The sequence below is a fragment of the Lipophrys pholis genome (assembly GCF_963383615.2).
Source record: "Lipophrys pholis genome assembly, chromosome: 8".
Lineage (NCBI taxonomy): Eukaryota > Metazoa > Chordata > Actinopteri > Blenniiformes > Blenniidae > Lipophrys > Lipophrys pholis.
The window spans coordinates 14,744,777-14,768,755 of record NC_137630.1 but is presented as its reverse complement, the minus strand read 5'-3'; the positions used below and the strand labels follow the sequence as shown (position 1 = coordinate 14,768,755).

The 23,979-nt window shown below is 42.0% G+C and overlaps 1 protein-coding gene across 1 annotated transcript in view; it reads left to right on the top strand.

Moving 5' to 3' along the window:
• Positions 1 to 774: 774 nt before the first annotated feature.
• LOC308113705 (kazrin-like) overlaps positions 775 to 23,979 on the top strand; it is a 122,372-nt gene continuing 99,167 nt past the window's right edge. The window contains 1 exon segment of the mRNA XM_080470140.1: positions 775 to 874. Within this exon segment, the coding sequence (XP_080326266.1) occupies positions 844 to 874 (31 nt within the window). The 5' untranslated portion in view covers positions 775 to 843.

Genomic DNA, 23,979 nt, shown 5'->3' with positions numbered 1-23,979 from the left:
TTTGTCCACGAGTCCACAGCAGGAGGTGCACCCAGTAAACACAGAATAAGAGACGGAGAAAAATCCGCAGTGCTTCAGTTTAGTTTGCTAACACACAGGATCACAGGAATGTATTGCGACTCGGTTCAGTCAAACACCCAATCCCAAAACCTCCCGACAGTATCTCCTGAACACAGCTGTGCCTCATACTTCTGCGTGCTCACATGGTCTCTCCTAGTCCCCCCTGGACTTCCTCTGCAAATGGTACAGTCCATTTAAAAAGGTGCTTGTCATCTCTCAATGCTCTGTGTCCTTTCAACAGTCAGCTGCGGGGAGCACATTTCACAGGGGCAGTGCTGGCTCTCTAACACACACACACAGACACACTCATGCTCTCACAGAACTCTCTTACACACACACACTCACGGGCTTGATTGCACACTGACACACTCACTCTGCACATGCACCATCTCTGGAGCGTACACTCCTTCCAGCAAGCACACATTTCCCCAGAGCCGGATGCCCCTCTTTAAGGGAAAGGACACACTGCCTTGAGGATTTTAAACTTGGCTTTGTCATAAAGAAGGGAACAGGAACAGTCAGAAAAGAGCAAAGAGGAGGAATTTATCTGGGGACACCTTCCTCCACGGGAAATGGTCAACTTGTCAGCATGACACCTTGTCTGGATTCCCCTCTCTTCCTCAGGCAAAAATCCTGAAAATGATGGATGACAACAAGCAGCTGGCCCAGCGCATCGATGGGGCCATTCAGTCGGCCAGCCAGGAGGTGACCAACCTGCGGTCAGAGCTGAGCGCCACCAGCCGCAGACTGGCCGAACTGGGGGCAACGGACTCCTCCGCCAGCATGCTGGAGACCCTGCAGCACAACCACAACGGTAAGAGAGGAAACATGTGGGGAAGGATGTGAACACCCTGGTGGAGCTCTGTGTGCGTGAGCTCACTGTGTGCCTCTTGTTTGTGTGCATGTCAGAAATGAGTGAGTTGAAGAAACCTCCACTCCCAAACTCAGTTCATGGAAATAAGTGCATATTTGAAAGTTGGTGAGTGAGTGGAGGGAGTGCAACAAAAGGGGTGAGAGGTTTCTGTTGGCTTGTGTCCACTCTCTGTCCTTCCACAAATCCCCTCTCATGTTGAATAATTAACCTCCTGAACCTTGAAGAGGGGGGCTGTGCTGCACTTTGGTAAGGACAGAGTGGCTAAAGTTACAGCCTCTTTTTACTCTGAGGCACTCTGTGTGTGCCTTCATTTGGTTCTCCCTTAACTGGGCAATGGATCTGCGCCTCTTGAGGAGGAAGGGAAAAGGGGGCTGGTTTTAGGGTTGCTGTGGGTTACTGTTACTGAGAACAGTTTGAATAGCTGCCCAGTGTGGAGAACGCTATCCTATGTGTGTGTGTGTGTATGCCTGTGTGTGCGTGCTGCAGCTGCTCCGTTTGCCCCTTTTCCAACTTTTATAAACTTCATTTGACACGCAGATCTGTACCAGATGTGACTTTTTGTTCCTGCGCTCATGCACGAGTCTGGCTGGCTGCGCAGACATTCATGGGTAAGCTTGCCTGTGATGCTGCCTGCCGTGTCCTTTCAACTTGTGGCACACGCATACTCCCTCACTCTCGCTGTTTCCATAGCAGTCAGCTGGTACAGTGAGCCGCCTGATAGGATACGTTCCTGTCTTGGCTTTGGCAGCACTCCACTGTGAAACCACATCTCTGTCAGACACTTCCGAGATCAAGCTCTGTAATAGACCTGCTGTACTTCCTCTCTCGCACTGTGAAAGTGCTGGATAACTTTCTTTATTCAATGACAGTGAGTCCTATATTCCTTAGCTGACCTCTGAAGGGCTTTTTAATGGTGAGGAATTCGTACACAGGCTGCTCTACACAACTGACCAGATACAGTTCAGTCCCTGCAGACCCTGGGACTTTGTTCTGGTGCTTGTTTCCCATCTTTTATGCCCAGTATCATCTCTTTTAACCTGATGCTCTCTCAAAATCCTGCTGTTTCCATAGCAGTGTGTGTGCCAGCATGAGGGACGACAAGCATTCCTCCGGGAGGGTTTGAGCACTGATGTCATTGTTCCTTGTTGCTGTTTCTCTGCCGAGCTGAAATGATGCCTGAGATGTGCGTGTTCAGTGCTGCAATCGCGTTCGTCTGTGAGGAAAATTCATAAAAGTCACATTAACATCACAAAGGCAGCAGAAAAAGACTGGGACCCATTCTTGCTAGTCACTGTGTTTCTGAAATGATACACTTTCAGAAGGTGGCATCTATCTGTAGATTTCTCTCAAGATGGATTTTTGTCAGACACAATTATCTGAAAATACAGAGCTAAGTGGTTCTGAGTGCCCCCCTTTTACAACATCAAAAATGACATGCTGCACACATGTCCTTTTGATAGTGGAGATTATGCTCTCTGCTCCCTGACTTTGTTTGGCCTGTATATCTTCCCCTATGTCATTGTGTTTCTGTCAATAAGCTTTGCACCCACCTCTTTCTATCTGTTCTCAACCCCCTTTCTCTCATCCTGGCTGTCCTTTACAAGCCCAGAGTGTATAATAGAAACAGCTAGGGATAGGGGGATTAGGTAATTTATCACCAGTGGCTGTGTCGGGAAGGGAGGTGTGTGGTAAGGGTCGCTGGTTCATTGCACAGCCGGCAGAGTGGTAGTCCTGGGGGAGGCTGTGTTGGGGGTGCTATCTGGTACTTCACTTGCAGCTGTACTAACCTTGCTAGCAGGCTAGCTTACCTTAATTGCATTTCTACCGCCTGGGGGTTTCACATTTGCATGTTACATTTATCCCGGCAAGTACAGAGTTATGAATAAATGGCAGCACTTTGTGTATTATCTTTTTGTTGAGGTCTATGGAGAATTGCATCCACACATCTGTTTCTACCACATACACACACCCCCGATTCAGCTTCCAGAAAGCGTTTTACACATTGCCTTTTCTTTTTGCTCCCCAGCATCTTTGTCTTGAGATTCATTAGTTCCGCCTGCAGACTCAAACGAGCAACAATTATTTCTTGTGTGTGTGTGTGTGTGTGTGTGTGTGTGTGTGTGTGTGTGTGTGTGTGTGTGTGTGTGTGTGTGTGTGTGTGTGTGTGTGTGTGTGTGTGTGTGTGTGTGTGTGTGTGTGTGTGTGTGTGTGTGTGTGTGTGTGTGTGTGTGTGTGTGTGTGTGTGTGTGTGTGTGTGTGTGTGTGTGTGTGTGTGTGTGTGTGTGTGTGCTTCCACCAAAAAAATGCTGAGCAGCCATAAAACTACCCCAAAACTGTGGCCCCAATACATGCCATTCTCATTTTCTCTTTGTTTATTGAAAATAATGTTATGTCAGGCCCCTGCTCTGAAAATAAAAACAAACAAACAAAAAAAACACTTCTCTGTTGGCCTGTTAGTGGAGATGTTTCTGAGCTGTTCCCCATTTAATTTTTATTAAAATTTTTGAAGTTTTCAAAAGTAGTTGTGGTCTGGAAAATAGTTTAATTCCCCTTTTAGGAACTTTTCGCAGCATTTTACCCTCTGAGGTGTTTTCAGGTGGGAAAAAAAATTCTTCAGTTTACTTCGTCGTGTTTGTGACAATAGAAATACAGCTACCCGAGCCTCATCCACTGTGGATACTTTGATTAATTAAATTTGGCAAAATGATCACTGGACTCTTGCAAAGTAATTACTAAAACAGTTGGCACATCAAACTGGTTGGCTTTATCTTCGTACTTCGCACTGTCCGATTTGTGCGTTTCTCCAGCTTAATTATCACTTTGACAAGGTCAGCCGGTTTGACCCACTAAATACAGGCTACTCTCCTCGCGTCTTGTTTATTTGAACTAGCAGTCACTGACACCTCTTAACTGACTTAGAGTCCAACAAAAAAGAAAAACGCTGATATTTTTTCATCTACAGTGTTCTGACTATATTAAAACCACATCTTCTGAGAGAATAATGTTTACTCATTCATTGTTTGGTCAATGATATTGTATTTAGCAACGTATATGTTTACAAAATGAGTGATCACATCATAGCCTCAATAGCAAAGATCTTTTTTTCTACTTTGAAATCAATCAAAACAAGTTATAAATGATGTCAGGCTAATCATTTGACTCAATCACAAAATTTCATCCAAGTGCTAATTAAAAATCCAGAAATGTCTTCATCTTTATTCACGGGTTATCTCAGAGATCAAGAATGAATTAGGCCTCTTATATCCCTTTGCACAGAGGATTTGCTGTCTCTGTATAGCGTTAATGCACAGTCAATCTCTGCATATTAAAAAGCACAGAGAGTTTGTTCTGTGATTCTGCTCAGGAAACGCCTCCTTGGCCATTGACATTAAACAGGATTAGGAACATCAGGCTGCTGTTTGCTTAAAAGGTAGTCATTCTTTTCAACGATGAAGAGAAGAACAACTTGGTGTTAAGGAGACCACTCACGCCTTTAATACTTGGAGTACATGCTTGAATTCTAATGGAATAGATGCCAGTTCTTTCGATCAACAACTGGCCAGCTCATGGCATTGGGTGTCTGCGATTTCATTAAACTTATACTCAGGGGGGAAACAAAGCTCTGACTCCTCAATACGTACATAAACCACCAAGCTCAGACACTGCCGTAGACATTGTAGGCTATCCTCATGTTTAATTTTTGACGCCTGAGTTCTGATCCTCTCTGCTCAGCGGGACTGCTGTCAGTCTGCATATAGCATTAACATTCTACTGTCAGTTATATTGTTGAGACATTTGTTGCACGGGAAACGCTTCATTAGGAAGAAGAGCTTGGACATCTGTATTCCTCTAATGTGCAGCATGTCCGTGTGTTTCCTTGCACACGTGACATGAACACAGGATTCCTGCAGGAACATTAAAGTGCGTATGTGGGAATTCAGAATGTAATGTTATATTTTATTAGTTTTCCATCACACAAAAAGTCCAAAATTATCTAAATACTAGCCTGAATTTCACACAGGGGTCAGTGGTATTGTCCAGTCATTTAGAAAACAAAACAAAACACGGGAGATAATATAATAAAATTAATGACGTTGATAATTGGAAGGAATCATGCACACTGTGCATCATTTTTAATTTTAAAAACAGTCAGAGCCCTCATTCCACAAATGTCTTCAATAATCATCCATATTTTCACAGAAGGTTCTCCTTGAAGGTAGTTATAGTTTGTTTATTATTGCACAAACTGCGTAAAATGTCTACAAACACAGTGGTTTTGCCGGTGGAAATAGGGAGGATATACTTAATGCCTTCTGGTGTATTGTCCCACCTTCTGTTTAATGAAATTTACTGCAGGAAAGGATGAAATCTGTTCCTGCTGCACAGCAATTGAAGCTACATCACCAGCAAACAACAAATGTCAAATAGACGTACTTTGAAATCCAAGTAAAGTCGACCTGTCACCTCTCATTGAGAGGGAAACTGACATGATTATCTCTGATCTCACACTTGAACACCGTTCTTCACACAGAGTAGGACATTCATAGTGAATTCCAGATTTTCTTTAAAAATACCGCCGTGAATGACAGATCCAAAGGCAATAAATGACAAATATTTTTTGAAAAAGTTAATTAAAGTCTTTTATAAGTCCCTTCAACTGGCGCGCCTGAAGCATTTATGATGGCCTTGTAGTCTTCATTACATCATTACATTGATTTTCACAGAAATAAATGACATAAAGCTTTGTATTTTACTGATATTAACATTACTTTTACGCTGTACGTATTTCTCTTTGTCCTATGATAGTCTTGAGACATGAAGTCTGTGGTGAGGTAATCTTGTATTGTGTTGATTGCCACATTGAATACAGGATATATATATATATATATACACAACATGAAGTAACTTGTTTTTCACAGTGAGTTGCTAGTTAACAGGTAGAAGCTGTCATTTCAGCCCTTTTTGTGCTCCAAACCTTCAGCTTTTAAATTGCCAACTCTTGCGAGGTGTCCATCTTTTGCCTTTTTCACAAAGGCTCCTTTATAACTAACAACTCCCAATTGATTTGTAGTGTGTATGAAAGAAATGCATGGTTTTCAGCTGTTTTGAAACTTCTTTGTCTTAGCTCAAATAATGCCAGTGAATAGTTTAAGTAATGCACTGAAGAATCGATCTGTCTTGTACTATTTTCTTGTCTCAGATTGCATTTTAAAATTGTTGGGTTTCTTTCAACCCCCCCCCCCCGAGTAATCCGCGTGTACATCTCACATTGATTACAGTTTGTTTTTTTTGTATGAATCCCAGATCCCGCTGTCTTTTGTCTCCACAGACTATTTGTGGAGAAATTGACATTTTGCAACATGCCAGTGCCTTTGAGCCCGTTCGCTTCTCATTTTATAGATTTAATGAAGAGGGATAGGTGTAATGCTGTTGTCAATCAAAGAGGCCTTAGGTAGAAAGTGGGCAGCTTAGTGGCTGAAAAACAAAGGCACAAAAAGAGTAGTGCTACAACATGGGAATGCAGTCATAAAAGGCTGCAATGAATTACCTCAAACAGTGAAAATGGTACCAAATCTCATTAGTGTTTTGTCGAATGGGAATGGCTTTTGAATCCCTCTCTGTCTGAGGCAATGAGAAACTTAATGACTTGTGTGAGGAAAAATGATAGTCCTCCTCAGGTTTCATGTTTATGGCACATTTTATAGTCATTTATTTGACAAAGTTACCCAACAGATGGTTACTCATCAGAGAAGTCCTAAAGAGTGCAACAGAAATTGGATACGCCACAATTGCCTTTGGCAAACTTCATTTTAGCTCCATTTGCCACAAAGTGCTCTAAGTCTTTCTAATGAAGCCTTAGTTTATATGGGATCACCACCCACTATAGCTTGTATTTAAAATGGATTGACCCATGTTGCTGTAATTAATAAGGCTGAAACCTGAACATGTGCATGGAGTCAGTAATTACCTGCCTTTAAAGTGTGTTAATGATGAGTGATGTTAGTCTGTAACCATATGCTTAGAGGTCATTCATCCACATGCGTATGCAGTCATCAAATGACTGGGAGGAAAACCTTTTGATATCGACACATATAGAGTTGTGTGTAAAACACTCACACACGCGCACACAGAGCTGTTTTTTCATTACATATTCGACACCTTCAATTAACTTCCATTCATTTCTTACAGACTTACTCAAACCTGAACCGTAACCTGTGATTGCCTTACTCCAGCTTGCAATCTTAGCCTGACCTAAAAACATGTCTTAAGATGTGTGTGTAAGCAGATCTACCCAAACATGTGCACACACACTCACACCCTCACGTACGTCTCTGTGGCCCCGGTTGAACACTGAGAAAACGTAGCTTCATCAGTTACCAACAAGCTCTGTTTGCTTTACCCGCCCAATGCTGCACACGGATACGACTTGTTGTTAGACCGAACAGAAAACTTTATGCCCCTCATTATATTCAGGCAGGTTACGTCCGTGGAGTCAATGTTTTCAGTTTGGTCACGGTCTGCATTAATGAGTGCGAATGACTCTTGAGTATGTAAATTTATGTTGCCGTCCGTCCCTCAGCCTGCCTTTTCCTGAAAAGTAAAGCAAACACACGATCACGCACGGCGGCAGATGGCTGGAGTAAGTGTGCTCAGTAACCAGTGACATTGCACATATTCAGATGCCATGAAGTGCAATCGCTGGGCCGTGTCTCGCAAGACTGGAGGTGGCGGGTGAGAGAGAAAGAAAGTGCGACGTAAACGTCACTGTCCCTTGCCTTTGCGAGAAGATTTTGAATTTTCTCTATCTCCACGAGGGTGACAGGATAGTGTTATAAATCGCACATCTTGTGGGTATACTACTGTGAACAATGATTAAAACTCTCATTAATTTGATGGAGAGCTTCATTAGCAGGTGATCATGGGTGGTGGGCATCATTGTTTTTAGAACGCGTCCACTACAATGTCTCATTAGTCTCCAAATGGCCTTTATTTTATATTTGTAGCAAGGGAGCCGGTCTCAAATACTGTATACTGCACCACCTTGTTCCGTCAAATAATATGTGTGAAGATCATCCAGAATGGTTTCATTTTCACAGTTAAAGAAAAGGAAACAAAATGACATACAGTGTGAGTGCGGCGGAATATATGCAAAGCTTTGCCGCAGTTACAGTGGAGGGTACTGTGGTGAGGAAATCTGCACAGTGGAAGCTGCTCTTTAGCCCTGGAGAATGGATCTTAATAGGCTGAGATAGGAGATGAGGAAAGTGTGTTCCATCAGGCAGGGAGCCCCCCTAGTGGTTTTTGAATGATGTGATGTGATGGGGGACTAGGAAGGGGGGGGGGGGGGGGGGGGGCTGCTGTGGGGCTTCCAAAGATTTTGTCAGCAATTATTCACAATGAGGTGCAGTGGGACGACGAGCTCTGGGAGCCGCAGTTATGAAGTGACATTTTGTCTGTTCATCTCGTATTGCCAGAGGAATTTGATTGTGATGATGTGCTTTACCTATTCCTGTCCTCTGTGTGATCATTGTTTGTGCACTATGTGGCATATCTTTAAACTGCTGCAGCACCATGTGGAGTTGGTGTAGGTCCTTGGCAGATTTTTTAAGACATTTCTTGGCATGTTTCTATGTAAGTGTCGAAAGTACTTCAAATCATCAATTTTGACACTTATCGACTCTCTTGTTTGACTTCTAGTAAAATACACCACGTTCCTGCACAACATTTGAGGTTACCAGGATGATATGGGTATTCTGGGTGTCGTTATGGCTGAATACACTGACAACCCACAACACAACCGCATGCCTCATACATTGTTACTCCATCTTTTGCTCTCCAAACTGTGATGCTGTGTCGTCTTATCCTGTCTGTCAATATTAACCTCTGCAGCAATTTTCAGCTACAGAATCCCATCTGTTGGATTGGACCACACAGTTCAGACCTTGCCCTCCACGTGCATAAATAAGCCTCGACAACTCATGGCCTTTTCTCAGATTTTCTTTATTTGACCACTTTTGATAGATACTGACCACTGCAGTGCAGAAATGATGCTCAAGACCTATAATTTTGAAGATGCTCTGACACAGTTGTTGACCCTTGAGACTTGGCCATATTCATACTTACTCTTGACCCAAATGTTCACTTGCAGCTAAACAACTAACTTCCAAAATAAAAATACAATTTTGACTCACCTGTTAGTGGCGACACTGTTCGGATGGAATGCTATAGAATTAGTGCATTGTTTTACAGAGGTACTGTTTTGCCTTGAGCAAACATATATACAGGTCAGAGTTCTACTGCACAACCTATTATGAGCTGACAAGTAGAGCATGATCCCAAATCAGTGATTCTGCAAAGCCTTTACTCATTTCCAACAGCTTCCACAAGCTCACAAGGACCAGTCAAGGGAGCCGTGAAGGCATTTTCTGAGCGTTTGCGATACATTGCCTTGAAATTGCTCCATCGCTTCTGGAAAAGGGCACTGGATGTCATGTTCTTAGCCTAAACCAGCGATGTTCAATGTTCACAGACGGAAAGCAGTGGGAGATGAAGGTGCTCATGCACAGCTTACACCAAGTAATAAACCCTCCCGTCCTCCAATGCTTTGTATTTGATACGCTGAATGAAATGGAAGCATAAAATCTCATTGAGGCTGATCATCAAGGCCAAGCACACAACTCTTTAGTTATCTGACCGTAGTTTTATTTTCAACTCAAATTAGTTTCTATTTAAGTGTGATTACATTGGACATTTTTCAGCTGCACGTACCATGTCAGAGAGGTCAGTGTGTGCAAACGCAGTACGTATACCATCACTCTTAGTTCATGTTTATAACATGCAAGCCGTCCTGTTATTGAGTGTGGATGTGGAATCATAACATGGTATGACTAAGAAGGGAGTATAACCACTGTTTATCATCTTGTCAAACGTCTGCTTACATAATATGGATCAAAGTTCGACACTTAATGAATCAAGGTTCAGTTTAAAAAATCACCCCCTCAGAAATCCAGGCAGCGCACCCTCGATGAAATGTGTCCTCTGTTCTGAAAGACACCAAATCTTAAACAGTAAATATATGTATGAGTTGGAGAAAGGAAAGACATGCTCTGCTAATTTGTGTTATCTTCCTTCTCCTTTTTGCTTCTTATTATCATATCACCAGTCAACACACACACACGCACTTTGCAGTTTCTGTGGCAGTTGGTCAGGTCTGGTTTTTGTGAATGTGAGCGATTGTCCAACCTCCAATTGTCCATCTATCAGTACGCAGCCAGTGTGGCCAGCTGGTGCCCGCTGGGCCGTGGAGGCAGACTGGGCAAGCCTGGATGTCACAGCGATGGCAGGTGGGGCCCGCCATAAGGTATCGTAATGCCCGCTGGCACAGACGGGACCGTCTCGGAGCGGCCTGATGGGTGGGGACGAGGTGTTTGTGGGGAAGTGAGAGGGAGGCATCTTGAGCCATGCGTATGCCAACACTGACAAATTGGATAAAGCCTCCAGTGTAGGAAGGGCGGCGCCAGTGTGAGACCTGACATATGAAGAAGACTAGCACGGTGGATAGAGGGTGTGGGTGAGGGTGGCGGGGGGGGTGCAGATGTGTGTGTTTGTATACAGACAGATACACTGTGACTAAAGCTGTGTGTGTGTGAGTGCTTCAGAAGACCTTGATTTCTGTAACAAGGCTGAGAAAGACTGCCTCGGCTGCTATTTTCACAGGTACACAATGCCTATCTTTGGGAGCTCCTCGTCCTGACCCTCATTAGTAATTTTCACATGTCGCAGACAGAACTTTTAGCTTTTTTGCTACATCACCAAGCACCAAAAGCTACTTTCAAAGTCAGCAGCAGATACAATTGTGCTTGATAATTCCCGCTGACTCGCAGTGTGCGGTGAGCTGCACCGTTCAGTTGAACAATGCCTGAAGACGATATGAGTCTATCAAATGTGGCTTTCAGAGCAAATTTAGAAACAGTGACGCATGACATCATTCTTTTGAACAAGTTTTTGAATCATATAAAATAAAAAGCATGCAATAGTGTCTGTCAAGTGAGTCATCTGGTAATATTCAGTGTGCTAATGAACAAGCCACTTTTTGTTCCAGCAGAGATGCGAATGATGGTAGACTGTGTGGATTGAATGTTCTCCATCATTATGTGAGATCTTCTATTAGAAACTTGAGGTAAACTAATTAACTCAAACATTTTCACAATTATTAATATTTTTTTTTTCTGTGTGATGTGTGTGGGTTGGGCCTCCCCTGGGAGACCCAAAGAGCTTTTGTGTAGTGGAGCAGAAGGAAGAATCTTTGGGTTTAGGGCGATGAATTTTCCGAGCAGAATTATTTTTCCAAACTATTATTATTTTGCCTTAACTGCTGCTGCTATTAGTGATGCAACAAACGGAATTTCGTTGTATTTGCACAATGACAATAAAGCTTCTTAAATCTTAAATCTTAACTGATAATGTGGAAAAACGTATGGAATTCTTGCATATCAGGACGATATCACAATGACGCCCTGTACGTTATTGTCGTGCACCTCTCATCATGGAGTGACGATGTTACACATTAAGTGGATATTAAAGGATTTGTTCAAAGTCATTTGCATTCTCCCTGTGTTGTTAATTGACTTTAACTTCCTCCAAATTGATTATTTGAATGAGCAGAGCATCAAGATGCAGACAAGTGAACGTCCCCCACAAGGCTCCCAACAGGAGAGGGTATTAGTTTAGGGTCGATGCATCCAAAGGCGTCATTTGACTCTCATTGAGTGTGCATGACCCCATATCCTGGACAACATGACCTCCGAACTGAGGATGTGCTGCCCTCGCACAGTCATTAGGAAGTGTTTCGTGTGTCACCTTGCCTGTTGTAAGTCTATTGAATCTTTTTAAGCAGGAAGCTGAGCTTCATCAATCGGCCGGACGAAGCAAAATATAGCACATTACCTCTGACCCCTTTTGTTGCTTGTTGCTCAAAGGATATTGTCAACTTTCTCTTTTTAAGCCTTCAGAGTGAATAGAAAACATTCTTCTTTTTCTTTTTTTTTTTTCAAACTTTACCTGGATTCCTAACAAACTATAATATATCAAGTCATTTAAATTTGCTAGTGTTAAATCCCCTCCATAAAGTGGTAATAGATCATTGGAAAGCACAAAAATTGACAAAACTCAAAATACACTGAAAAAACATACACCCCATAGGACCACACTGGGATCACATTGTGAGGAAAAATAGTTAAGAATATTAAGAACACACGCTTATGTTTAAATGGTCCGAATATCCGAGACTATATTTCCCCTCACCTAAGGTAAATAGTTTGCTCATGCTTGGCTCTATAATCTGAAGAAACCCAGTTAAATGTGGAATACATGGTATAAGCACCTAAAGACCCCACAGTTTCAATGTGGTATTTGTAGGTTGTTGCTTATAGTTTGTTGTTTTTTTGACTGGCTTTTTCTGTTTGACCTTTTATGGACTCGGGTTTCTTTGCTCACAGTTTCTCGCAACCTTAAGTTGGACAAAGTAATTTAGATGATGGATAAATAAATAGATAGTGTTTTTAATCTCTTTTATTCACCAATAAGCTTTGGACAAGCTCAGTTGAAGTGATTTAAAGGTTGGAATTATTATTATTATTATTATTATCAACCTGTAGTCCACTTGGAGAATACAAGTGAACTATTATCACCTTGACTCTTCAGATATAAATGATTTTGAAAATGATAACAATGTTACTTCATTTTTCAAATGTTGACACTCATTGAGTGATGATGGGAGCAAGATTCTCTCATTGGAAAATAATACACGATGGTCACGTGAAGTGAAACGTTGCCACTGATAACGCCTCAGCAAAAAGCTCAAATGGTGTGTGGGAGCATTTCTTATTGTCAGCTGCGGTGTCCCACTGGAAACATTTCTGGTCTGTCAGCTTTTTTTGGCATCCAGTTTTGTTTCCTGTATTTGACGCAACTATTTGCACAAGTTTTTCGGGAAGCTGAACTGTGTCGGGTTCTCAGGGTCATTGTACTTTTGCACGTTTAATTTGGCAAAGCTGTAAAAGTCTCGGTATGAATGAGCTTTAGCTTTGTAAACCTGCAGTACTTGCTGAGTTTTCTGATATTCCTCATTGCACAATCTGGCTCATGCTGTTGTAAACAAACCTCACTTTTTTTTTTTCCCACTTTCAGATACTCACAGATGGAGGATGGTGCTACTAGTGTGTGCCTGGCATATCAACACACTTTACTCTCAAGCCAAATTAGCTCATGGCTGAAAAGTTGTAATTTTCACAGTGATTTTCTTTTTTGCCCGTGCGCTTGAAGTTTGTGATGCATCTGTACTTTAATATCCCATTTTGCTTACTGCAGCTCATAAAAGTAACCAAAAATATGTCTGTCCTTTACCCGACCTGTTAAAATGTTGCTTTTCCCTGTTTGCAGACAGACTTCCAAAAGCCGTAAAGGACCGACTTAAGCATCAAGCAATAAAAAAAAATGTAATCCAATAAGAAAAAAAAATGTTGTAGTATGTCCCATTTGTACTTTTGAAGTTGGTTCTTATCTGTAATGTAACAAAGAGACAGGTACCGCCAGCTGCTCTGTCAGTCTCGAAGTAGACATGACACTTCATCTCTCGAGAATGAGGAGACTTTGTCTCATACCTCCCATCCAAACAAGGAGAGTTCATCCAGAGTTCAGAAGGAAGTTAAGAGAGAGAGCAAGAGTTGCCCCCCCCCCCCCCCCCCCCCCGCCCTTTTTGGGTCTTAATCCTCAGGCAAGAAAAGTTGTTGGTTTGACAGCTGGCAGATTGCAGATTTGAGAGGCTGCCTCTTGGTTTGAGACAAGTATAGTTTTAAAGCGGGATTGTCATCTCATGGAATATTGACAGGAATCTTCCACTCAGTCAGCCCCTGGAGAACCTACTTTTTTAACTTCTTTATCTCCTCACTGGTTTGTCTACCTGGGTAAGTAAAACCTACGTGACACTATATGAAAGAAAACCAGATTTAAGAAAGTGAAATCAGGCCTAGTATAGCCTAAAGACCCACCATTATGTACATGATATTGGGTTGTTGTGGACAGGACAACTTAAAGGCATATTCATTTGCTCAGGTTCATGTTGAAATGGTGGTTCAGGTACTTCTTTGAGAAAATGGATGCATAAACACATGTCCAAGGAGTCTCTCCTTCTCTTCCTTTCTTGGACGCACGCACACACACACACACTCGCTGTGTTGTTTGCTTTTGTGCAGTGCTGGGATGCTCTGTGGTCATTAATTGATGTGCCTGACTGTGTAGACAGAATTGATTTCTGGTACACACCATAAAGAGCAATGCTACAGCTTTTCCCTGTCAGAACGTACAAGGCCATTACCTTGAAAGGAAGTTGATGCCACTGTTGAACAGATTCATGGATAATGTAATGGATGTAGAAGAAAAAAAACAACAGCTCTTACTCTCAATAACCTCCTGGGCTACTTGTACAATTGGTGTTTTAACTCGGCATTCACCATGTACACTTCTGCATGAATTGTCATTTACTGGTGATATGGAAAGTTATTTTCTTCTTAACAAAAAACATGTCATATTTATCCTATTAATTGATATTTTTCATACCCTCCTAATAGCAAGAGGCACGCTCAGGATATTAGATGGTACCTGATCCCTCATTCCTGGCACTGTATGCAGAGGGTATAATGCTTAGATTAATGTGTAAAATGTGACAGAGTGCAGGATGCAATGCTATCTGATTGCAGTCAAGCTGATTAGTTATTAAGTAGTTCAAGGCCATTGATGTATCCAAAGTGTTTAATTCTTTTAAGATCATCTACAACTAGACTAAATGTTCTTTCAGAGTATTGATGGTCTGCGTCTGTATTCCACTGCTCAAATCATGATTGGATGTGATCATACTCTGCCCAGCATTTACGCTGTTTAATAGTGTCCACGTTGATCAATAGTTATAGTCATTCATCTCTTGAGTGTTTTCTGGTCAGTACCACTGCACTGGTAAACACAGGAAAATGCCAATCATAGTACCAAGAGTAAGGTTACACTACAAGTATCACATTGAGAGTATATAGATCTACGATTCGATCTCTGTTGTGACATCTTGTTATTGTAAATATATCTGAGAGAATGATGGTTGTGAGCTCTGGGATTCAAAGCAATAAGGTGCTTATTATTAGAGTTGAAAACCTTCAGATCACCAACCAGGATCTTGGCTTCCTTTCCACACCCCATAATCAGACCCTTCATTCAAACTTTATTAGGATGCTTGAGAATCCGCGGAACGGCTGCCAACAGGCCTCATCCTTTTAATGTCCTGTATTTCTGCTGTGTTTACTGTAATCATTGTTTTCTCTACTCACATCTAACCTGGCTGGAAATATGAATGTGGAGTGGTTAGTGATGGGGAAAACTGCTTGTGAAGTGGAATGAGGTCTATCACTTCATAGACAATCGATCTTTGAAGGCATCATGTGCCGGCCTACGCGGCGTCTGTTTCTCCCCTTCACAAAATTGACTTACAATAGGCTTAGTGCTCAGATATTGCTCTGCTGCTTGGTGCTTCAGCAGACGATTCCCAAGCTTAGGCTGCACACTGTGATGCCAAAGTGCATCATTGATTCATTCACTCAAGGCCACTTGTAGTTGGTGTTACATTTGATAAAGAATTTTTAGTGTTTCTGTCACATCGGTTTTGCTTTGAGCTTCAGAACAGTTACCATGAGAAAACCCCAAAAGAAACATGCAAACTCCATACAGAAAACTCAAACTGGGCATATTCTCACTCTGAAGCCAAGGCACTAACCACGACACCCTGGATTGAATTCATACAGTTAAAACCAAAACCCTGTAACTTATCTTTTTTCAAACATTTCATATCTTGCAAACACAATAATTTAACAATAATCTAGTCGCCCACATGTTAATTGTACAATCTATAGTCTTTGATCCCACTGACTAATAAATATTCCAATAACAAAAAAAATTGTAATTTTATATTTGATTACTGATGTTCACTTAGTTTGGAGCACCACGTTTTTAACACAAGTGTAACTCTTATAAATATTACTTGCTGTACAACAATTTTAAGATGATAAACTAACCATCGTGCATACATTTCCTAGCAGGTGACATGCTCGTGTATCACTTTCGGGAGAGTTTGCATGTTCCCCGCTTGTCTCCGTGTGGGTTTTCTCCAGGTACTCCTGCTTCCGCCTCCAGTACAAGGACATGCTTATTGACAAAACTGTGTGAGTGTGCATGGGCATGTGTGTGTGGGTGGGCGGGCGGGCGGGCATGTCTCCGTCTTGACCTTGCATTAGACTGGTGACCTTTCTGAAAAGTAAACTGCCGACTCTGACAGCTTCAGCTGGGATTAGCTCCAACTCTCCACAACTCGCCCCTCTCATTATCGTTGGTGTAGTACATACGTTGATGGGTTGACATGATTATAGGGGACACATGTACTGAAATAAATACTGAATTAATTGTCATGGTGGGTTTTTTTAATGGGCAAAAATAATTATTTTAAGACAAGTGATTAATTTGTAGAATTTATTATTGCTTTTCTTTCTTTACTTCTTTACTTGTATCTTTTTCCCAAATAAAAGCTTCCCCAGCAGCCTCAGTGCTGCTGCTCAGTTCACGGACCTTGATCGGCCAATGTCAGGCACACATGAGAAATATCATGCAGCTATCACAAAGAAAATTGAATGGTGACCGCACTGTGACAACTGTGTGACAGAAATGTTATTTTTTCTTCTTATGGAGCTGACAAAACCTACATTTTTGCGGTTGATCTACTGTAATTGTTATTTATCTTCCTCCTCTCACACCATATTATTACAATGGAGTCTGGTTTGACAGCTACATTTTTGCGCTGCTCATGTTCATATTTTTCAAATGCAAACACTTTAGTTGGTGAATATTCCCGTCTGAATAGTGCAACAATATAAAAACATTCATAGAAATATAGATACCTGAAGAAAATGTTTGCTCCTTTGCAAAATGCTCCCCTCAGGTTCTGTGCTTGTATATGTAATAAAATAATGGTTGTGGAAATAAAGCGCCAGGTTAGATCACCACATGAAGTAATTCCACAGTTGCAGGCTGCTTAAAGTCTTTTGGGCTGGTGGAGGCTTTGCTTTTCTGGCTCAGATGAGAGATTTACTGGAGTAATAAAGTCGGTTTGTAAGTGTTTGCCTCTAGTCCAGCACCACAGTTATCATAGCAGCATGATTATGTTATCAAAGCCCATCCACACGCCTCAGCATCAATCAGATGTTATCAGTGGCACACAATGAAGAGTCCATAATCATTCAGAAAGGCCTAATGATGTCCTCATAGGTGTGCCTGATGGTTGCATGTATGTTGAGGCTCTTTGTAGATGTGACTGCAGCGCACATGCCGCTGAAGGCACAAAGAGAAGCTCTGCTCATTAGGATTCTGCAGGGGTCTCTGAGTGAAGTTGAAATGAGAAGAACTGATGAGAGGAGAAGCAGTGGAGGTCCAGAAATAGATCAAAACCAAACTGGAGTCCAGGGCACTGGTGGGCACGAGCAGGCAAAGGAATGTTGGCCTGAACACGCTAAATGAAGCTGTCTGACTGGATTGCAGATAGAGAGGCCCCCCAGAGAATGACAGCAATAGTGAATAAGCTCGCCAGCTAATGATGGGAAGCATTTAGAAATGCTGATAACAGTAAGATAGGCTCTTGTTTGTGATTGGAAAGGATGAAGATTATAGAAACCCTAAAGCTTTTTTTTCTACTGCCCCTTTCCTTTTGCACCATCTCCTTCCCCCCTCTGTTATCTCGCTCCATTTTTTTTTTGCTGTTCTGATTGTGATTAGTTGGGGAGATAAGAGCTTCACGATTCTTCTATTTTCTGCTCCATTAGTTTAACTCACTCCATGCAGTGGGTGTGTGTCAGTGGCCGAGTGACGGTCCGCGCTCTTGCCTTCATGATATTTCGGAGGGTTTTTCTACGTCTTTTCGCTCCGCGGCCCTTTTATCTGATTAGCGGCTCATCTAAATAGCGCAGTTTCTGATTTGCAAAGTATGAGTGTGATGCGATGTCTGTAGTTGTTTGAAGTGTGTTTGATTGTAGGGAGGAGGGACAGATAGACAATCGCTGTGAGTGAGGTCATTAGCATGTTTTAAATTGGATCTTGTGAAATTTGCAAAACACGGAAACGTGTTTCCATTTTTAGTCGGAGCAATTCATCAAAAAGAGGATTTTCAACGTCTCGCAGCGAGCCGAGAGTACAGTACCCAAATAGGATAATTATAGCTCCTTGAAAATGTGACCCTCAGTTCAGCAAGTTCACCGTCCCGCTCCATCTCTCCACGGCCCCCCTTCTTCCCAAACAAGCCATTAGCACCCGGCTGGCCATTTTGAAACTGCGGACGGATGACATTTAGAAAACTTAGCCTTTAGTCATTCTTCTTCTTCATCCTCCTTTTCCGTTAACCTTTCTCTCTCCTGTCTTTCATGCCTCTGCAATTCTTTTTCTCTCATTTGCTTTCCCCCAGTCTTTCTGTAACTTCCAGTTTCAGGCAATTTAATTTTTATTTGTCGTCCCCCTTTTTTTTCTTCTTTTTTTTTTTTCCTCATTCCGTCTCTGTTTGTTTCTCCCTCCTTCTTGTATTTGTGTGACTATATGAGTGCAAAGGAAGCAAATAGAGCGAGGCAGCGAGGTAGAACCCGCTACCTCATCTGGTAATGAGCCTGGAAAGTTCCCAGTCTAAAGTACACCGTCTCCATGGAGACCGAGGTAAAGTTGCTGGCGCTGCCTCTGCACTTGTGTCTTTGAAGGCCCTGGCCAGAGTAAACAATGCCAAGGTCAGCACTCCCCGGGGTCTGTTTGACCATCTGCGACCACACAAAAACACTGCGGTTTTTAGGGATCTTGTAGGCGCTTGCTGTTTTGTCGTCTTTGTCGTACTGGTACATTTCATCAGACTCGCGGGACCACCCTCAACTTACCACCCATTTGTCTCAGGTTTTCCTCAAGTGCAAACCTCCACCTTTCCCATCCTTGTGTTTTATGGTTTTGCTGTGTTTTGCAGTAAACCTGTGATACTTCTATTATTTCCCAGGCACAGATAAATAGCTCCGCACAGCCTCATGCAGAATCTGGCATATTTAATGTGAACTTGTTTGTGGGTTCCTTTGTTAGATGTAGCTGTAAGCTTCATGTTTAGTCATGTGTTTTAACGCTTTGTTGTTGTGTTTTTAATACTCTGCCCTCTTTGTCCTGCTGTATTCTCTCTTCTCTGCTGCTCTGTTCTCCCGCGGGCCACCTCCCATTTATTGTTCAATTTAATTATTAATGTTCTTAATTCTAGACGAGGGAACAAAGCTGCTGCGTTGTTTATTTATGCCTTTAAGCTCAGAGTCCTTCTCTGTCTTGCTTCTACAGTTGCCGCTTCAACTTCGCAAGTCATTTCTTGTGGACTAATTACGTGCAGAGGCACCTGCCCACACGCAAGCCGCAGATGGATGGTTGTCGTCATGTTACGTTGTCGAGTCTCCCTCTGCTGCGCCGTGGGATTTGTGTAAACTCCAGCTCATGTTTAGAGGTGGCGTGTGCAAAGCTGTTTCTTGGAAATGCCGGAACACTTGGTGGTCTTTGCAGACGAGTTGGAAGGAAGGACAACTGCTGTGACCAAGATAGGGTGCAAAACACAAAAACATGGCGAGTAACTTACAGAACTATCCCACAACGTCTGTTTTCTAAATTATGCTAATATACTTTCGGTTTGCAGCAATACACAGGGCTTCAACAAACGCAGCACGAGTGCCAGCCCAGAGTGCCTGAGCATCTGGGATTTTTCTCTTCCTCTGTATGTACTCTTAATCAGTATATAAATGCTTGTAGCTACGCCACAGTTCAGTTCGTTATTTTGTTCCACTCATGGAATTGCTTCCAAGTTGGCACACCCTGTTGCCAACAAACGCTTCCCATTCCTTACCACTCGTAGAGGAATTTGTGTTTGCCTGAGCCTTCAAGCGTACTTCCATTGAGCCTGAGCAGTGTTGGCTATTTTCACAAATGTATTTTAAAGACCTCGCTATAGAAACATCTGTTGCATACTGTTGCAGCGTGACCGAGCCAACAATACCAGTGGAGCAGTGGGTCAATAAAGAACAGATGGGAGCTAATCCATCCTTTGTAACTCTAACCATCCTGTCCTCCTCAGCGCTGTTAGAACAAGAACCGTTTCTATAATGTTAATGCCACTTCAAACAGAAGTAAACACTGAATGCACATAAATAGGTGTTTGAAAGGTTAAGGCAACAAAGGCCCCAATCAGGCAAAAAACTTTATTAGAATCTGAGTTTGTCTTGTTTGAATCATAATTAAGATGAAAAAGCGAAAGGAAACTGTCCAAGAGAAACAAGTGCAAATGATTCAGTGAACCCGCATGCTTGGATGCTCAAATATAGTCAGAAAGAAAGATTAGGAAATGCAGGCCTGTGAGAAACATGCAGCCAAATTTATCCTAATTAAAATGCAAGCCTTTATGTATTTTACCCAAAGATGAAGAACCATTATTTACTGGGTTGTAGCTTGAACAGTAAATATCAGCGTTGGGAAAAGAAATAAAGAAAATTCATAAGCCTTTTCTCCCTGAAGGAATTCTATTCTAATTAGCCCCTTTAAGGTTTTTAAAAATCCAACTTTCTCATATATTTGTTCATATTTAATGGACAGAGCGAAAGCATCTAAAATGCTATCATTGAATAATTGCACGGAGCAGATATCTAAACACAGAACTTCCATATTCCGACATTGTAAAAATGTTTGTTTATGGATATCCATTGGCACATTACTCACAAGCTGTGCGACTCCGGCATTTAGCAGCATATGTGACCCTTCAGGCTTGTAACTGTGCAGGTACTTGACATTCTGCCCTGCAATGCCATGTTTGTGTATGAATTGTTGCAGCTCTCGCGTCAGAGATGCCGATGCTGTCCCAGATGCTCTGGGGCATATATCTAGCTGTTAATTGGGGCTGAGGGCAAACCCGGTGCAGATGGTATTTGCACCGTGTGATGAAGAGGATTTTCTGGGTTTACTGCAATCTGCAGTGCAGCTCACGGCGGAGAGGGGAGATGAGGAGAAAGGAAATTGGAAAAGAGAAATGGGGAGATGGAACGCTGAGAGAGAGAGAGAGGGAGCACGGGAAGAGAGTGACAAACATCCAGTGAAGAGAGTGAGGAGACTGCTGTGCAGAGGAGAGGAAATGCATTGAAAGATGGAGAAACAGATTACATAAAACATACTTAGACACAGAAAATGATTTGTTTCTCTCTTCTGTGTTGTTTTTTTTTTTTTTTGTAAATGTATTTTCTTCACTCATCTTAACAGCTATTTCCCATATATCCCTATTTGTAGTAACTGGTTATAAAGTAACAGATTACTGTAATGCCACTACTTTTGGTATCATGTGACCCATTGCTAATTAAAGAATTAATAAAGCAAATACAATCACGGATATTTCCATAAGCTTATTACAGATTATGATTATTGTACATGAAACCAGCTTTGGAGCTGTTGTCTCTCTGCTCATTACTCCAGCTCTTATCTTTAGCATTAACCAACGTCAGTCTTCATTCATCCTACCTGCGATTCATTTTTGGCCCCTCATAAACATTAGATTACTTTACCTGCTGTCTTCTGGTTTATCTCTGTTGTTTTGGAGTTGTTTCTTATTTTGTCTTCAGTCAAAGGCACGCTGTGGTTTGTATGGAGTGATTTGTGGTCTATGTATTAAATGACTGAAGCCTGACAAAATACATCAAATGTACCACTCCCTCATTGAGTTTGAAATTTGAGTGTTTACCCCTGAAGTCACACCATTTGTATGATATTAGTACATTTTGGTTGGATTCAAGATTTCCTGTAGTTTCAAAGGAAAACTATTTGGCTCATTGAGGAAGGCCGTTACCCCCCGACTGCCCAGGTTGTGATTTAAAACTTGGACCAAATCTCACAAGTAGACACATGATCAACTGATGTGACAGTTTTAAAGAGCAGCCCGAACACATTCTCTTTCAATTCTAAAACATTTTTCTTTAAATGTTTACTTTTAGCACATAGCCATTGATGCCAGATTCTGGATTGTGCCAGTGCGTGAGTGTGTGAAGCCGAGAAATAGTGGAAGTCATTCATGACTGTCCAAAATGAATGTGTGTAACATTGTCTTGACTTCCAACTGAGTGACTCTAAAAAGTGAATCAGTCACAAGACTGATGGACACAGTGCTGAAAGCTGAACTACTGCGTTACAGCAACAATACAAGAACACAGATAAGTAATTATAAGTAAAAGTAATTGCTAACCATTTCTCAGTAACTTGTATAACTTATCCCACTGATATGCAACGTTTGGACACCCTAGTCAGGACAAAGGGTTACCCTGCAATAACCCCACATTATATCCTTGCTCTTCTTGTAATTAACGCTGATAGAATCTCCCGAAAACTCATTCAACTTCCTAATGTGCAAAGTTAACTTGATGGACTGTGAGCAATAACGTATCTGCACCCTCCATCCGTCACCATTAAAACTGAGTGGCGGCCATCGCGTCTCAATAGAGTATTATTAACTGTAGAATATCTGGGGCAGATGGAGCACTCTGCATACTAAACCAGACACAAAGTCTCAGCATCTTCCTGAAAATACACGTCTACTGTAAACTTTTTTGAGTGATCAACTATAATGAATGTGCGTGTTTACTTGTCCTGATGAGTGGATGTTAACTTAACAAACGGCAGCTGTAGAAACTGACTTGAGCGAGGCGCACATCAGCCTGTTCTCATAAACAGATTTAGAGTCTGTGATATTTTCTAACCCAGAGGAAAAAAAAGAATTACACCAGGATCCCTCAGCGGTTTAAGATGGAAGATGGAACCTGCACCTCCCAGATTATTCATTTTCAGCCTACTTACACTGTGTTTTTTTTTTTTTGGTAGAAAGAAAGAACATTTATGATGAACCAAAACAATAACGCCCTCGCCGACTCATGCATGCAGCCCACACAACATCCCACTAATCTTAGTCCGCTATTCAGGATATTCTTCATTCTTTCCACTCTTTAATGTCAATAGCTAAGATGAATAATGCATCTCTATTTGACAGCCTTTCAGCATAGTCGTCTTTTGACTATTCCCCATGACTCCACACTCATATGTGACTTCCATTGTTGTTGCTCTGCGGCTGAAGCTGTGCTGTCAAAGAAATGCCACAAACCAGCAAAATTGCCGTATACGGTGTACGGTACTATTCGGAGGAGATCAACTGTAAATGCTCGGCAGGGAAAAACCATTAAATGCAGCAATGGCCCAGAGTAAGCTCTGGAGAGGAGTAGGAGGAAGAGGAGGAGGAGCAGGAGCAGGACAGCTGTGAGGGGGGATGAATCTCTTTAAAAGGATAAGTGCCATATTTTTAAAGAAATGGGTAAGGATTTGAAAGGACAAAAAAAAAATGCAAGTGTCTATGTAAAGACACACCTAATAACAGTGTTTTTTGTTTTTCCTTGTGGCGCTCAATTGGAAATAATGTTCACAACCACAGAGCTGCAACTAGGAATCACTACCAAAAACAGACCTGTGTAACCTTCCTCATGCGCCTCATGTCTGGCAGACTGCTGCTCAAGATTCCACCAGCCGCTGGAAGCATGACTGACCGTCTCTGCCTCTGACTGTCGGCTGTCCGGTTCGATTGAGATGAAATGTCGTGCTGAGGTTCAGACACAGGCGAAGAAGAAATGTCTGGAAAGAGCAATATGGCGTGTGTTATTCTGTTATTATGTATCTGACAGTTTGAGGCGGAGCACCACTGGATCACTCTAAGAATAAAATCTTTCAGTTAACAGCAGTCAAAGGGCTTTTTTTTTATATATTTCTGAGCTCTTTAAAACTAACTCCGGCAACATCGCAAAACTTCAAACACTTAAATCCCATGGGGAATTGCAGTAGGTAAGAATTAGCATAAAATACAGATTCATGTAGTGTATCGTCCTGGAAAC